General features: G+C 37.1%; 1 protein-coding gene across 1 annotated transcript in view; it reads right to left on the bottom strand.

Annotated features, from left to right (window-relative positions):
* Positions 1-18158, bottom strand: part of SLC27A2 (solute carrier family 27 member 2) — a 68814-nt gene that overhangs the window by 23925 nt on the left and 26731 nt on the right. Inside the window, exons 3-4 of the mRNA XM_051980620.1 lie at positions 12698-12856; positions 9125-9249 (exon numbers count right to left, since the gene is read on the bottom strand). Of these exons, the coding sequence (XP_051836580.1) occupies positions 9125-9249; positions 12698-12856 (284 nt within the window). The remainder of the gene's footprint in view (positions 1-9124; positions 9250-12697; positions 12857-18158) is intronic.

Raw genomic sequence — 18158 nt, 5'->3', positions numbered from 1 at the left:
TCTCCCAAAATATTCTGCACTGGGATTACTATATTCATTCACTTTATAACTGAATATATGTACATCCATCAATCCATAGATTTGTCTTTTTCCTCATTAGAATGCAATCCCTTTATTTCATTTCATAGTGTCCTCAGTACTATGCCTAAGCACATAGTAGGTCCCTTAATATATGATTATTGATTGACTTGGGACCAAGCATTTCTCTGTTTACTGAATTTTCTGTTTTCTACTCAAGAGTCATATTAAAGAGAAGGCAGATTCAGAATGAGCTCAAAATAAACTCACTATTAAATGGTGTTGCTTCTATTTTATTTCCCTCTTTAAAAGCAAAAGCTGCTTGAGCTCAAGTGTTGATGGCAAACATTTAACAAAATAAAATTATAATATAATAGAGATAATGTTAATCTGTTTTCTAAGTCAATAAGCAGTGCAGGGATCTATTTGAATTTTATTTCACTGTGTGAGTATGTGAATATGGGTAGATATTCTGGGCCTCCAAATTCTGGAACTGGTTTCTGACAATGACAGAGTGTTAAGAGGCTCATAAGTTGAAGCAATAAAAAAAAAAAACACCCTCTAATTGGCTACTGAGCCAGAAGAGGGGATAATTCAGTAGACTATTTAAAAGGGAAGACAACTTCTGGCTGAAGTCTCTTGGCTATGGTAACCTCATGGCCACTCCCAATGTAGAATTGTACAATGTGGACTCAATCAGGAAAGTTTGCACAGGGGAGTTCTGTTCAACTCTACCCTTCTAGTATTTGTTTTCTCCTAATTTTAGGCAGACAAATATCCCAAGACATATAAATACTTGTAAATTTTGAGTTCGAAAAATTTCAGAGAACTTTAGAGGCCTTTGAGTCAAAGGCTACAACATCTCAGGAGAAGCTTTAACACTGAAAAAATTCATAAAAAAATTAGACTGAATTAAGAATGGAAGCCTCTTATATTTGTGATTCATAAAATTACCATAATGAGGAGAGGGTCAAAGGAAAGCTTCTTAGATGATTGTAAGGGATCAAAGGTAAGAGTAGAAGAGGTCACCAATTTCTCAATAGACAGAGTAAAGGCACAGAGAGTTGGGGGATTATGCACCAGACTTTTCAGGTGTAAGGCAGAAAAGGAAAGAAAAGGAAAGCTAAGTGGTATAGAGAATAGCATGCTGGGCCTAGAGTAAGGAAGATTCCTTTTCCTAATTCAAATGTGGTCTGAGACACTGAATCTGGACAAATCACTTAACCCCATTTCTCTTAGTTTTCTTAGCTGCAAAATGAGCTGGTGAAGACAATGGGATATCACTCCAGTATCTTTGCCAAGAAAACCCCCAATAAGATTATGAAAAGTCAGACATGACTGAAAAACTGAACAAGTTATGCTGGAATGAGATCACATAAGAGATTTTGGAAGAATGATTCTCACAATAGATGGAAGGTTTGACTAGATCCCAGCTTCTTAAACTAAAGTTTACGATCCCATATGGGATCTCGTATCTGAATTGGGGAGCGGGGCACAAAATTATGGTTTATTGCCAGTAAATATTTGCTTTGTATACCTATTTTATAAACCTAGCTGGGGTCACATAAAAATTTCTAGGGTGAAAAGGGATAATGAGCAGAAAAAGTTTAAGAAGTCGTGGACCAGACCAAAGGTCTCAAACTCAAATAGACATATTTGAATTAATCTAATCACTTCTACCTACACATCTTTTCTTTCACAAAGATTTATTAATCTGATTATATATCTGTCTGAACAAAGGAATAAAGTAATGCATATTATTATTTGGAGGGGGAAGGAATGGTGTTAAACAGAGGTCTGGATTTGACATCCTATTAAACTAGATAACCTTTAGGTCTCTATCAACTCTAAAATTCTGAAACTTGGATTCCCTATTTGCATGAGAATTATGATCTAGTGGCTATCTAATTTTTAAAATGCTCTTCTGGGATTTTGATCAGAACCCATAATATTCTAAGCTTTCTTGTGAGAAGCTAAAGGCCCTACACAAAAAGCAGTAAAAGGCAAAGAAAATCTCTTCTCAGGCTGGTATACTCTTGCCATCTCTGCATCTAGATAGTTAGATGGATTGATAGTAAGACAGAGGGTTTATTAAGATTTATTATGTTCAAGTACTGGAGATTTGCATACAAGCAAGGAAGATGATTCTTTCTTTAAGAAATTTACATTCTAAGGCAGGAAGCCAACCTGTCTCTATTTCTGGGATGGTCATTCTGGGGCAGTGGCTGTCAGGGGGATTTGACCATTTAATTACTGGAATTGTCCTAAAAACATAAACTATCAATTCTTTTGTCCTAATTTTTCAGAAGGCTTGAGATGCAACACACTAATAAGGTTTGTGTAGTGCCTGGAGATAGCTAAGCATAAACAAGTTTATTATCCTGAAGTACAAAGGGAGCTCCCATTAGAACTAATATGAACAACATAGATTCTCCCCTGAGACTGGTAGCTGACAGGCTAGTGTGTTAAGGATAGAGATAAAAAGATCAACAGATGGGGACCATATGGGCTACTGTATTTTAATCAAGAAAAATATGACCTTGTAGCCAAGTAAGCTGCTAATGTGAAAGAAAATCAATCATGAAATAAACAGACACTGAGAGGCTGGAGTCTTTTTCACCAAGGATGCCAAGGCAGTTACTGAAATGATTCCTGGCAAACCTGCAGAACAATCAGGATGAAATAACTCATATTTTTACACCTTTACAATATTCATTGATTTGATGGTCCAACATCACTTTTCTTTCAAAAGGACTTAACCTAACCACCTGCTTCTTGTTCATAGCTTGGAGTGAGAAAGACCTGAGTTCAAAAATAGCTTCAGACAGACATTTACTAGCTATGTGGCTCCAGATTCGTTGGATAAAGTGCTAAGCCTCAAGTCCTGAGTTCAAATTCAGCCTCAGACACTTACTGGCTGTGTAATCCTGGGCAAGTCACTTACTTTCTGTTTGCCTCAGTTTCCTCATCTGTAAAACAGGGACAATAATAGCGTCTACTTCCCAGGGTTGTTTTAAGAACTAAATAAAATTGTAATTGGAAAGCACTTAGCACAGTGCTTGGTACATAGTAAACACTGTAAAAATGTTAGCTAATATTATTATTACTTAGTCTAAACTGGCTCATAGAGGAGCATGACTTTGCTGAGGAAAGAGTCTGAATATGGAATCACAGGATGTGAATTTGAATATTGGTCCTGCTGCAACTCTACAGGACCTATATGATGTTAGGTCTTCCTGGGCCCAAGTTTCCTTATTTGTACAATATGAGAATTTCACTAGAAATCTATAAGGTTCATTGCAGAAATCTACAAGCTTATACAATCTACAAGCCTTTTGTTTGTTGACAGAATAAATAAATCAAGCCTTGAACTGACTACAAATCACAACCAGAGCAGAAACAGCTATGTTCATGAACCCAGGAAGGGTTTTCAAGGGCTAAGCTTTTTCCAAATCTTGAAAATTGAAATTTCATTTATTTTATTTTTATTTTTAATTTTTAACCCATGCCAGGGTAATTTTTTACAGCATTAACCCTTGCACTCACTTCTGTTTCGATTTTTCCCCTTCCTCCCTCCACCCCCTCCCTTAGATGGCAAGCAGTCCTTTACATGTTAAATAGATTACAGTATATCCTAGATACAATATATGTGTGCAGAACCGAACAGTTCTCTTGTTGAACAGGGAGAATTGGATTCAGAAGGTAGAAATAACCTGAGAAGAAAAACAAAAATGCAAATAGTCCATATTCATTTCCCAGTGTTCCTTCTCTGGGTGTAGCTGCTTCTGTCCATCATTGATCAATTGGAACTAAATTAGCTCTCTTTATTGAAGAGATCCACTTCCATCAGAATACATCCTCAAACAGATCCTTGTTGAGGTATATAATGATCTAATGGTTCTGTTCATTTCACTTAGCATCAGTTCATGTAAGTCTTGCCAGTCCTCTCTGTATTCATCCTGCTGGTCATTTCTTACAGAACAATAATATTCCATAACGTTCATATACCACAATTTATTCAGCCATTCTCCAACTGATGGGCATCCTTTCATTTTCCAGCTTCTAGCCACTACAAACAGGGCTGCCACAAACATTTTGGCACATGCAGGTCCCTTTCCCTTCTTTAGTATCTCTTTGGGTATATAAGCCCAGTAGAAACACTGCTGGATCAAAGGGTATGCACAGTTTGATAATTTTTTGAGCATAGATCCAAATTGCTCTCCAGAATGGCTGGATGTGTTCACAATTCCACCAACAATGTATCAGTGTCCCTGTTTTCCCACATCCCCTCCAACATTCCCCATTATCTTTCCCTGTCATTCTAGCCAATCTGACAGGTGTGTAGTGGTATCTCAGAGTTGTCTTAATTTGCATTTCTCTGATTAATAATGATTTCGAGCATATTTTCATATGTCTATAAATAGTTTTGATTTCTTTGTCTGAGAATCGTCTGTTCATATCCTTTGACCATTTATCAATTGGAGAATGGCTTGATTTCTTATAAATTAGAGTCAATTCTCTATATATTTTGGAAATGAGGCCTTTATCAGAACCTTTGACTGTAAAAATGTTTTCCTAGTTTATTGTTTCCCTTCTAATCTTGTCTGCATTTGTTTTGTTTGTACAAAAACTTTTCAATTTGATATAATCAAAATTTTCTATTTTGTGGTCAATAGTGATCTCTAGTTCTTCTTTGATCATAAATTCCTCCCTCTTCCACAGGTCTGAGAGGTAAACTATCCTATGCTCTTCCAAAAATTGAAATTTCAATTTGGATCAAGCAGTTCATTTGCAACTAATATGACTCAGTAATGTTTTTTGGGAAGAATTGTATATTCAGGGGAATGCTGTTTTCTCCATTCTTTCTTTTCTTCTTCCATTTTCATATCAATCAATCATTCAACATTTGTTAAGCATCTATATCATAGATTTCTTATTTCACTCTTTGCCAGTTAAAAATCCATCATAAAATTAATAAGTCTACCCAAAGTGCAGTTTTAATTTGATATGGTCTTCATGACAAATCACTTCTAGTGTTTTAACTGTCCGTTGATGAGCTTGTCAGCATTACTACTAGCTGTGACAAGAGTTCTCAACCTTTTTGCCTATCATGGATCTCTGGTCAAACTTAGGAACCTCTTCCTGGAATAAATTAGTGAAAACAAAAATGCACATTTCCCTCTACCCTAGTTCATGGATTCTTTGAAATCTGTCCATATTAAGAACTGGATAATGAAGACCTCAAGTCCAGATTGGATAGAAGGTAAAGATTCCAGTGTCTTTTTAGAATCAACTTTCATCCTGTTAGGAACTCCAATGATAATGCCAATTCTGAATAAAAGGATATGTATATAGAGACGAGAGAGACAGACAGACAGACAGAGACAGAAAAGAGATCATGTACTGTCAAATCATTTCCTTGTATAGTCACATTTTACCAAATGTCAGCCATTAGTTGGTTTTGTGAACTCATGATTGGTGAAACAACAATAAAGGGGACAGTCAATTCCAAAAAACAATATTATGGATGTGAAATATAATTATTAATATTAATTTTAATATTAATTATAATATTAATATTAATTATAATAATTATAATTAATTATAATATTAATATTAAGCCAAAAATTTTAATTATAAGAGCTTAACAAGATGAAATAAAGCCAATTCTGCCTGCCAAGGAAAGGGAAAGAAAGGAATAGAAGAGGTATTCAGCATGAGGCAATTTCTTCTTGTCTGATTTCTCAAATCCAGGTAGATAGATTAAATATTTATCAAATTTTCACTGTGTATTCACGATAGTGCTATATTTACAAATATAAATAAGCAAGACAGTCCCTGCCTTCAAGAAGATTACATTATAATGGGGTGTTAACTCATACTTTCTTATCTCCACAAATAAGAGGTTCCTTGGGGGCTAGTCAGGATTGACAATCATTATGGAATGAAATGGCAATGGGCTGAGATTTCACACCCAATTTGGGTTATAATATATCTACAATAATGGTGCAAAACAACCTCAGTTGGAACAACATTATGTGGGGTATTTTTGCATTGAATAATACAACTTATTCATGTCATTCACATTAGTCAGGTTCTAAAAAGTCCCTATGAACACCAAATTAGCAAATATTGAAACACTGATTCTAGGGGAAATATAGGTTTCTGCAAGCCTCTGGTCACATCATTTATTTGAATACTTTCTCAAGCAGCCTCATATACAAGATTGGTGAATTTCCTTTCTTTTTCAGAATGCACCATATTGTTTCATTAATAGCACTATAACTCATGCCTTAATGAAACCTCTAACACTTATTTTCTCTATAAGGCACATCTTATACATAGGAAAACTACACAGCACTTTAGCACTATGCTTAGTAGTCATTTTAAATAGCAGAAATCAACAAAAAGAGCACAAAAATGCAAAAAAAATGGTACTAGATAGATTGCAAACAAAACAAACATTTGATTAAAATATAAAAACTGAAACAAGAGGGCCAAGAGTTTTCGAGTTTGACCTCAATTGGAAACATGAGGTTAGGAAACTAATATTAAGTTTTTCCTTGCTTTGAACAGGTATGCAAATGACTTTAAAAGTAGACACTGATTTGGGGGTTACAAATAAATAGTAGATAGACTCACAAATATGGAATCTATGAGTAATGAAGGTTGACTTTGTCAGTTTTATAAAGAGCTTTAAGGTTTGGCCAATGCTTCACATGTTAACTCATAATATATGCTATTATCATCCCCACTTTAAAAATAAGAAAATTGAAGACACAGAGATCATTAAGAGACAGTGTCTCACTGCTAGTATTTGAGGAAAAATTCAAATGAAAATCCTCTACCCTATTTTAGCCACTGTGTCACATGATTGTCACTTATTTAGCAAACATATTCTTGGAGAGGCTGATAGAGCTCAATCAATCTACATTATTCTTCTCTCAGGATAAATCTATTCCTCCCATCCTCATACCTTCACCTCCCCCAAAAGATTTCATTTTCGAGAAAGTTTTTTTTTACCCCAAGAAAATATAAAGGGCTTACTCCTTCACCTAAGAATTTTCAATTGCTTCCCAATGTTTGTTTCTAGAGTTCATCAAGTCCTGGGTCTGGCATTAAAGGTCCTCCAAGATCTGGTCTGATCTACAATTTTAATTTTATCTCTCTATTCCCCAAAGAAAACTTTTTATTATAACCAATGGTCTATTGACTATCTTGTTTATCTTTTTGGTTTTGAACTTTCTTTTCTATTCATCCTACATAGATTTGTTTAAGTACCAGCTCCTCTATAAAAGCCTTTTGGACTAAGCCAGATCACAGTGATCCATTACCTAAAGGATTTTTTACTAAAGGATCCTAAGATCAAAGATTTAGAACTGGAATAGAGGTCACAAGGTCTAATACCTCAATAATGAAGCCCAGAAAGTTTAAGGGATTTTTGCCTAAGGTCACCCAGCTAGATTGCAAGTGTCCAAGATGGGATTCACACCCACATCTTTCTGATTTCAAATCCAGTGCTCAATCCACTATGCTACTTTATATTCTATGTTCCCATAATATTATGAAGTCCTGGACAAGAAACTGCAGACCATATAAGTACAGGTGTTTTTTGCACTTCTACTGATCAAAAGTAAGGACTATAGAAGAGAAAGGCAGACATGGCCAGTGGGCAGCTAAGAAAATGCTTTCTAAGAATTGGATTTTGATTTTGGGATCATAGTTTATAAGATAGGAATGGTGGAATCCTAGCAAAATTTACTACAATGAGATTTTAAAAGGATAAATATAAAATCTCAAGGGCAACTAGATGACACAGTAGCTAGAGTGGGGCCTGGAGTCAGGAAGAATCATTTTTGTGAGTTCAAAACTGACTTCAGACACATACTAGATTTGTGACCCTGTGCAAATCATTTAATGCTGCTTGCCTCAGTTTCCTCATCTGTAAAATGAGCTGGAGAAGTAAATGGCAAATCACTTCAGGATCTTTGCCAAGAAAAACTCAAACAGGTCATTCATGACTGAAATGACTGAACAACAACAATCATTAATCACATACCTCCTTGTATTGCTTTTTCAGCAATATATATTACATCTCCATTAGAGGATAAACTCCTTAATAGTAGTTATTCTGTGTTCCTATCTACTCCACAGCACTTAGTCCAGTGCCCTGTTCACAGGAGACAATAAATATTGATTGTTTTATTTGGTCCTTTAAAATATGTATGCAAACAACCACTTTATAAGGTTGTTGTTTGCCCTTCATTCTCAGAGACCAATGGCATCACAGGGTGATGTCTTAACTTGCAAGTGGACTGGATTTAAAAGTGAGGCAGAGCTGGGAACATCATCAGCCTCCAAAGTCAACGGAATGCAGTTGCAAGACACAAGTCAAGATGATTGGTGATGGTTCAGAATGCAGTGGATGACGTAGGCTTCTCTAAATTAAGGTCTTTTCTGAGTCTCACTTTGCCCATTCAAGGTCTAAGTTTTGAGACAAAAGATGGCCCAATAGTATTGTAATAAATGAGAGTGGTACAAAGTGCTACAGAAATCCAGCTTAACTCTGGCTCATGGGATTAGAGAAGGTTTTATGAAAGAAATAAACTAGATCTAAAGAATGGGAGGAATTTTGTAGGCAGTGGCTCAAGGATGGCCTTTCAAGTGAAGAAAATGGCATAAGTAAAGACTGGGATGTGGGGAGGGGAAAGGTTCACTTGGGGGAGGATTGAATGATTAGCATCCTGAAAGAGAAAAGAAAGTATCCTGAGAAAGCTTTTACAGAATCCCTGAATCTAACCTTCTCTGTTATGTTCATCTAGTAATATGGGCTTAGTGTGAGTAACTTGTATATGTTCATTATTGCCCTCCTCCAGTTGTAGCTCCTAAAATTATGGCTCCTTTGCTGATGAATATAAGTCAATAAATTGGAAATTCTGTTGGCTCAGCCATTAAAAAAAAGATTTTGTAAATGAAAAAAGGTGATGCTAATTTTAGCCCAAGTTATTAATGTGTATAAGAACCTTCTGACATACAGTGTAATACAATATGATGGATTTTCAAGCCATATCAGTGTGTGTCAACATTTTGGCCTATATGGGTTTACCTCGGGCATGTTGCACAAATACCGCAGCAGCTCACCGATGTACTGTATGACTGTCACTTTGTATTTTCTGCAGTCTTCCCAAAAGTGGCTGGCTGAAAATTTGGTACGCAAAGCTAAAGTAGCACCTATAAACCAAAGAAAAGATGAAGAATTGTCACATAAGAGAGCAGTAAAGAAGCCCAAAGGTGGTTTAGTGCATTCTTTCCAATTAAGATGTTTATTATTTTCTTTGATGAATGAAAATTCAAATATTAGCATCTTTCTACATCTATTTATCATGGTACAACTGGAATCTTAGAGAAAAAGATGATGCTTAGAAATACATTTCTGTTTTTTGTTTGATCTTTCTCCTTTTTGATACATAAAATTCCAAGGCCTGAAGACAGGATATTTATAAAAAGATTTCTATTAAAGTTTTGCTATGGAGCCTCATCATGATACAGAGTAAAGCTTCTTAAACCGTGGAACCAAAAAATAATTAAAAATCAAACACATAATGAATCTGAGGTGTTTCTAGCAGTACATGTCCATTTTCACTGCAGCCTTGATTTCACTTTTCATTTTTGGGGGATGGTGGTGATGAGGCAATTGGGATTAAGTGATTTGCCCAGGGTTACACAATTTGTAAGTAGTAAGCATATAAAAGTCAAATTTGAATTCAGGGTCTCTTGACTCCAGGCCAGTGCTCTATCCACTGCACCAACTAGCTGCCTCTATCCTTGGTTCTGAACACCCAACATGTACATTTTGCACTATGCATGCATTGAATGCTGCCAGAAACACTTTGACTCAGATTGAGATAGGGTCATGCAAAAATTTCTCAAGCAAAAAGAGGATGAGGTGCACTTACTACTCTTCTTTTCTCAAGTCTGAACCAAAGTGTTTTTGATGGCAATCATGCAAGCACAGTGCAAATAGCTGTTGTGTATTGTGTTTTCAGAACCAAGGCTGCAGTGAAGTTGCACAATGCAACATGGGCAAGTGCTGCCAGAAACACCTTGATTGATTATGTGTTTGATTTCAAATTAATTTTTGGTCGTTGCATTCAGAAACCTTTTATTATTGCCAAATTTTTCACAACCTTTATATTCAGTTAGAGGATAGGCTTGGAGAATTGGGAAAGTGTGGGAATAGTCTTCCAGGTGAAACTTTTTTCCTTGACAGACAGAAAGCAAGATAATAAATCTTTACAGACAGAAAGCAAGATAATAAATCTTTCCTCATTTTAGTGTAATCATTTGAAAAGGACGTGTGACTATGAAAAAACCATGGTACTTAAATGAGAGAATAAATGTAAAGTGCTTTCCAACTCTTTAAGTACTATATAACAACACATTAAATAACTCTTTAAGGTTTTTTATATCATCCCATTAGAACTTCACAATAAGCCAGTGAGAAAATTATGGCAGGTGGTGTTTTCTCCGTTTTTCAAACAAGGAAACAAGTAGAAAGTGGTCTGGTGATCTGCCAATTACTTGGCTGAGTAAGTCTAAGAGGTAGAATGTATACAGTTCTTCATTCCAAATCCTGCTCTCTACCCAAATACACTGCTTCTTGGGAAGACAAGTTGAACAACCACCTTCAATGTGGTGACAACTTAGCAGCAGACAGGAATAAGAAATCTGTTCTCCAAAGTCATCCCCGAGTACAGCTTTCTTGATGTCAGGAGCCCTGAAAAAGCATGGCTCATTTTGAGTAAGGCCAATGATGACAAATTAGGAAAATGTGCATGAAGCCAGATTATAAACTCATTGAGGGCAGGACCTGTCCTCTGCCTCTTTTTGTATTCTCTGTACTTAGCCAGTGGTTGGTACATACCTTCTATGTATATAAACGTAACAGGATTTCTGAAACTCAAAAGTTGCAACTTTCTGCAACAACCTCTGAACCAAGGTACAAGAAAGTAGTGCTGATTTATTTTAATTTGGGGAGGGGATATTAGGTAGGGGAGGGAGATGTGTCTGATTTCTCTACCTGCCCCAGGAATCTTTTTATTGTTTTAACCTTATCATCCTGTAAAATCTCATGACTCCCCTCTGACTCTCGGATTGGAAGGTGAGGCCATAAACTCCAAATCTTTCAGCAGAGAGCTCAGCTCACACATCTCATTTCTCTAGTTCTTTGGACTTCTTTGACTGACTTTTCCCCCATACCCTCCAGGTACATTCTCCTTCATCTCCTCACATTCTTCAGAATTCTATTTTTTATTTTTTTTAATTTTGTTTTCCCCTCTCAAATAGCTCCCTGAGGGCTTGATTAAAAAGAAGGGCTGATGATGGTTTTCATATTAAAGGATGTAGCACCACATACTGCACCACAGAAAGCTTAACACTACCTCCTCAATTTAAATTGTGCTTTTATTTATCCAGGTGAGAGGTAGTATGGCACAAAGGGCAGGGTGCTGGTCTCAAAGCCTACCGCTGGGGTCCTCCCTGAGACATCCTGGCCACGTGACCCTGGGCAGGTTACTTAGCTTTGTGTTAAGTGTTTTCAGGCAACTCTCCTAAGACTGTAAAACTATAATCAGAACATGTCATGTGTTGATCTGCATTCACAGAGAGGGTTTTCTCATTGGTAATTTTTCTCGTAATAAAACAACAACAAATTACCCAGGGTATGAGCATTGATAGCAGATTGTCAGCAACTCGAAGACAGGTTTTCACTGTGTCTCCAGTAGAAAAAGGTCACATTAGAATCTAAATACAGGGACTCTCTTCTGTCTTTCTTGGTATCTTCAGAGATTTGTATAGGGCCTGGCACATAGTAGATGCTTTATTGAATGATTGACTGACTTAGTATGCACTCAGGATAACTTGTTGAATTGTACTGCACTGAACTGGATACAGGTCTTGGAAAGAGAAATAAGAACAGTGGTGGCCAGGATTTCCTCATTACACTTGGGAGTTCAAAAAAACCCAAACAAACTGGAAAACTAGAACTAGAGAAGCTGGAGCAGTCATCATCTTGTCATAAAATAGGAAGGGATACAATGAGGGAGAAATCTGATTCTGATGTCAGTGGGGAACAATTAAAAGCTTCTAGAAATAGGCATGTGAGAGGCTCTGGAGTTTATAAATTGTTTTTAAACATGGACAGAATCATAAAGAATTTCAGAGCATCTTCCACATTAATACATGTTTTCAATTCTATTAAGATATTCTAAGGAGTTATATACCAAAACTAGAGCAGCTGGGTAACATGGTGAATAAAGTACTCTGGAGTCAGGAGGACATGAATTATGTCTTCAGATACTTTCTAGCTGTGATCCTGAGCAAGTCATTTAACACTGTTTGCCTCAGTTTCCCCATCTATAAAATATGCTAGAGAAGGAAATGATAAACCACCCCACAATCATTGTCAAGAAAACCCCAAAGAGGCATATAGAACCTGAAATAACTGAACAAAAATATATTTAAAACAGAAAAATAGGAACACTTAAGTGAAACTCATAGCACCACCTTTGAGAATAATTTTTTTATGATGTATAATCTGACCCTTTAAGCTGCAAACTCTATGTTAGCTCTTTTGAGATGTGAGTGTTGACTGAATCCTTAACACAAAGCGGAAGCTTACCTTTTATGATGCATCCATGTAATCCAATCAGAAGGGCAGCACTGTGATACAAGGGCAGAGAAGTATAGATCACGTCTTGTGAAGTGATATTGCTCGCATCAACGATGCCGCTGGCATACCATATGCGCCGATGATTGATCACTGCAGCTTTGGGGAGACCTTTGCAAAGACACAACAGAAAGACTGAATAGGCTGAGGGAGACCATCTGCAAACATATCATTATAATTCATATACACAGTGCTTTTAAGATTAGCAAAGTCCTTTCCTTATAACAATCCCGTGAGGAAGTAGGTATACATAATAACAGGTGGTTATATAGCATTTTAATGTTTGCAAAATACATTCTATACTTCATCTTATTTGATTTTCATTATAATGGATTGAGGTCAGTTATGTAGTGCAATGGATAGAGTGCTAGACCTACAGCCAGTTCAAATGTGAACTCAGTGTAACAAAATCAGAAAGTAGGAAGACATCAAATTATAAAGAGCTTTTTTGGGGGAAGACAAATGAAAGATTTTTATTTAAATATACAGAATAGAACAGAAAGAGTTCAGAAGGGACTACAGACATTAGGATAGTTTTGAAAGTAATATATAGAATTAATTACATACACATATATGCATATTTAAAAACAAAAAGTATGAAATAGAAATAAAATTTCACAAACAAGCCTCTTCACATAATCTTGTTGTTACTGTGTACAATGTTCTCTTGGTTCCACTCATTTCATTTAGCATCAGTTCACATAAGTTTTTCCAGGTTTTTCTGAAATCATTCTGCTAATCGTTTCTCATAGAACAATAATATTCCATTCCATTCATATACCATATGAATTTCATTCAGTTTCCAGTTTCTTGCCACTGCAAAAAGGGCTGCTACAAACATTTTTTGCATATGTGGGTCCTTATAAAGAGCTTTCAATGCCAAATAGAAGAGTTTATATTTGATCCTGAAGGTAATGGGAAGCTTCAAAGTGGGGGTGGGGGTGAGAGTCAGACAAGTGTTATGATTCTTACAAGGTGCTAAATCACTGGAATTGATAGGCACTCCAGGAGATTCACAAGTCTAGGAGATTCACAAGTCAGGATTCACTTTCGGAGATTCACAAGTCAGGATTCAGTCCAGGACCTCCCACAAGCCCAGAGAGAACCCACAATCCCACTCTGGGAGGAGGAGTCAATTCATTCTATATATACCGCCTTTGTGTGGGCTGGAGGTTAGGGATTCAGAAGAAGAGAGGCTGAAGCTGGAAGAGGCAAAGGACTAGCAACAGGAACTCTTGGAAACAAGGAGAGAGATAGGCCTCTAAGAAAGCTAACTGGGCTATTTTGGAAGAGACAATAAAGGACTGGATTTTAACTCCTGGCTTCATTTGGGGTGATTATTACATTGAACTGAAAGGAAGACTGCTCCCAGAAGCCCCCTAGGAAACCTGTTCCCAGAGAACGATTATATTTTAGAAAAAAAGAACATTACATTTTGGTGCCTGAACATTGGACAGACACGATTCTGATTTTTGTGGAAACGCCTCTGATTCTGATCCAGTAGAAAAGTCTCTCTGACCCAGAAATTATGGTGAGTACAATAAGGAAACTTTGTTAAAGAGCTAAGGTAGAATTTCAGCTGAAATGAGACAGATGTTTAGAAAACAGCCTTCTCTTCAAGGAATATGTTTAGAGAGCATTGTCAGGGTTATTAAAAGCCAAGATTCAATTATAATTTGGGAGCAGATCATTGAACTTTTAGAAACTGTACAGTACATATCTCCTTGGTTCTCTATGGAAAAAGAATTGGAACTAGAGGAGTGGAAATTAGTAGGAGAGCAATTATGTCAATTCTACAACAAAAATGGACCTGACTCAATTTCCAAAGACACACTTAATACATATAATTTAATACAACTGGCTTTAGGAAATTATATAAGTGTTAGAATAAGGAAAAAGAAGAAAGAGCAGGAGGGGGAGGTGCCAACTAAACTAGGTGAAAAGGATGAAGAACCAGATAAAAATTCACAGCAGGAGAAATTAGATTATTCCGCATCTCATGACCCTCTCCCCTCAATTAACCCTTCATGGGTGGAGGGAGAAGGAAGAGGGGGAGAGGCAGTAATGCAATCAGCACCTCCTATGAAGCAGCCTGTGACAAGATTAGAAAAGGCATTAGTTAAGGCAAAAAATGAAGGACAGGATGTATCTGATTTTATAAATCCATACCCTGTGACTGAAGAGATTGACTCTTCAGGTCAAAAAAGGAGAAGATCCACTCCTTTTGATTTGGAAAAAATTAAGGATTTGAAAAAGGATTGCACTCTTTATGGGGCTACATCATCTTATGTTAAAATGTTATTAGATAGTTTGGCTTGTGAAATCTTAACCCCGAGTGATTGGAAATCCATAGCAAGGACATGGTTAGAACCTGGACAAAACTTGTTGTGGCTTTCAGAGTATCATGAATTATGTAAGATTCAAGCCCAACGAAATAGGCAAACAAGAGTTAATGTACAAATCACTTTTGACCAACTAGCAGGTGAAGGTCAGCATGGAGAGAATTCAGAATAGATTAATTATCCCATAACAGTGTATGAGCAAATTTCTAAAGCTGCAATAAAAGCTTGGGGTTCCCTCCCCAGACAGAAAGATGGAGGTAAAGCCTTCACACAAATAGAGCAAGGTCCCAATGAACCTTTTCCTGATTTTGTGGGATGTTTGGAAATAGCTGTAACAAGAACCATTGGAGAAAATGTAGCTACAGAAATAATGACCAGACATCTGGCTAAAGAAAATGCTAATGAAGTTTGCAAAAGAATTATATGGGGATTACACAAAGATGCTCCTTTAGAGGAGATCATAAGATGCTGTGCCACAGTGGGCACAAGTGCTTATTATACCCAGACTATGATGAACATGGAAAGACAGGGTCCCTCTTGGCAAAGGACTTCTAGAGAGAGTTGTCGATGTTTTCAGTGTGGAAAAACATCTTAGCTCTTAGACATCTTAGATATCTTAGAGCTCAGTGTAGCTACAGAGATAGAATGAGAGGACAGGGTAAAAGAAAACTCAAAACCCTATGTCCAAAATGCAACCGAGGCCACTGGGTTTCAGAATGCAGATTGACACAGGGAAATGAGAGGTGGGGCCCAGCTCCAAGATATCATACAAAAGATAGGTGGGGCATGATGGCAGCTGAGTTCACACCCAGAGAGTCTGTAGAAGGTCAGGACTCTGATGTGATCAATCAGCCTAAAAGTAATCACATGGCAGAAAAGGATTACATGATCAACCAACAGAAAAGCAATCAGATGGCAGAAAGGGATTACAGTTGGGGAGAATACAAGCTTTTTAAACCAAAAGGGCAGTGTCCAGTGCAAACAGCTTCAATATAATTGCCAGGTAATGAGGAGAAATCCCCAAAGTGGTAAATAGAAGGGAATTAGATAGGTTAAATGCATGGAAGAGAGGGTTTGCTTATATTTCTACAGATGGAGAAGGAAACAGATGGGTGACAATGAGCATCTGGAGAGAGACAGAAAAGGAGAAAAAACCTCAAAACAAAGGAGAAGATCTCCGAAACATCTGACACTGAAAGAACATGGCTGATAATGAGACTGTTTCACAACTTGAAAACCAGCAGGATTACCTCCACTTTCCTGGAGGACATTCAGGAGAGGCTGCATGAAGATTTGCTAAGGATATTGTGTATGTGGAGGGAAGGAAAACTCCTTTTTATATATGAGTAGGACCTGTGAGGGTCCTATTAAGTTTTGCAATGAAATTTAGTCTCTATGCATCTCACTGAAGTTTTCCATCCAATTTCTGAGTGAGAAAAGAGAAAGCAAGTGGGCAGAAGGAAGTAGGACAGGGAGCTTTTTAATCACAAATTTATCATCAGGAAAAGGAAACAATAGGACCCGATCTTATAAACCAGAAAAGAAAGGTCAGGGAAAATAGTAAGAGCGAGGAGCTAGGAGAAGGAAAGGCCTCTGTGGATTAACATAGTCAGTAGGTCCTACTGAATCAACTCCTTAGCCCCATAGTGTTACTCTAGTGGCCTAGAGATGGACAGTGTCATTGGAAGATGGAATTCCAAACTAGAATTCTAATTAGTAGAAAATGAATTTTCCAATAGAACTTTATTCACATAGGGTAGTTAGGCTCCATAATATAATATTATATGTCAGATACATTATCAGTTAAACAGACAGTGTAGCCTGGCCTAGAAATCTAACCAGCTTTTAAGGGAATATGACCATGTATGTTCTAAATCAAAAGAAAGCGGGAGATGTTATGATTCTTACAAGGTGCTAAATCACTGGAATTGATAGGCACTTCAGGAGATTCACAAGTCCAGGAGATTCACAAGCCAGGATTCACTTTGGGAGATTCACAAGTCAGGATTCAGTCCAGGAGCTCCCACAAGCCCAGAGAGAACCCACAATCCCACTCTGGGAGGAGGAATCAATTCATTCCATATATATCGCCTTTGTGTGGGCTGGAGATTAGGGATTCGGAAGAAGAGAGGCTGAAGCTGGAAGAGGCAAAGGACTCTAAGGACTCTAAGAAAGCTAACTGGGCTATTTTGGAAGAGACAATAAAAGACTGGACTATAACTCCTGGCTGCATTTGGGGTGATTATTACATTGAACTGAAAGGAAGACTGCTGTCAGAAGCCCCCCAAGAAACCTACTCCCAGAGAACAATTAAATTTTAGAAAAGAAGAACATTACAGACAAGAGTTAAGGAAGGTAGTAAAAAACACTTTTAAAAGTGTTTAGAAGACTTGGCAAGTATACCCAAGTGTCCCCATTCTTCATCAGACTATCCTATCATAATTATTGAAAAATTATTGTCTAATCTGATAGTCTTTTTTTGTTTCTCATCCTTCTCAACCTTGTTGTTGTTAAGTCATTTTTCAGTCATGTCTGTTCCTTCATGACTCCATTTGGGGTTTTCTTGGCAAAAATAATGGGATACTTTGCCATTTCCTTCTCCAGCTCATTTTACAGATAAGGAAACTTGAGGTAAACAGTTAAGTGATTTGCCCAGGGTCAAATTCTAAATTGGAATTCAAGAAGATGAGCTTTCCTGTCTTCAGACCCAGAATTTTATCTTCTGTGCTATTTAGCAGCCCCCTTTTCAGTTTTCTCCTGGATACTCTCCTTCTCTTTTAGTTTTCCTGACTCTTCTCTCTCCTGGTTCTCTTCCAATTTGTCTAACTGCTTTTTCTTAGTCTCCTTTGCGGATTCATCATCCAAATCAAGTCTTCTAGCTGTGAATATTCCTAAGGCTCTGACCCCCTATTTTTCTTTATATTCTCTCTCTTGGTGACTTCATCAATTCCTTTGTGTTTAATTATCATCTCTATGACCATAATTTTCAGGCCTCCTCTCTCCCTTGAGATGCAATATTGAGTCACCATTTTCTATTGGATATATCAAACTATATGAACCAGAAATACCTC

The sequence above is a fragment of the Antechinus flavipes genome, chromosome 2, assembly GCF_016432865.1.
Source record: "Antechinus flavipes isolate AdamAnt ecotype Samford, QLD, Australia chromosome 2, AdamAnt_v2, whole genome shotgun sequence".
NCBI classification, from domain to species: Eukaryota; Metazoa; Chordata; class Mammalia; order Dasyuromorphia; family Dasyuridae; genus Antechinus; species Antechinus flavipes.
The sequence above is the reverse complement of the archived record's forward strand: the minus strand, read 5'-3'. Positions and strand labels throughout refer to the sequence as shown.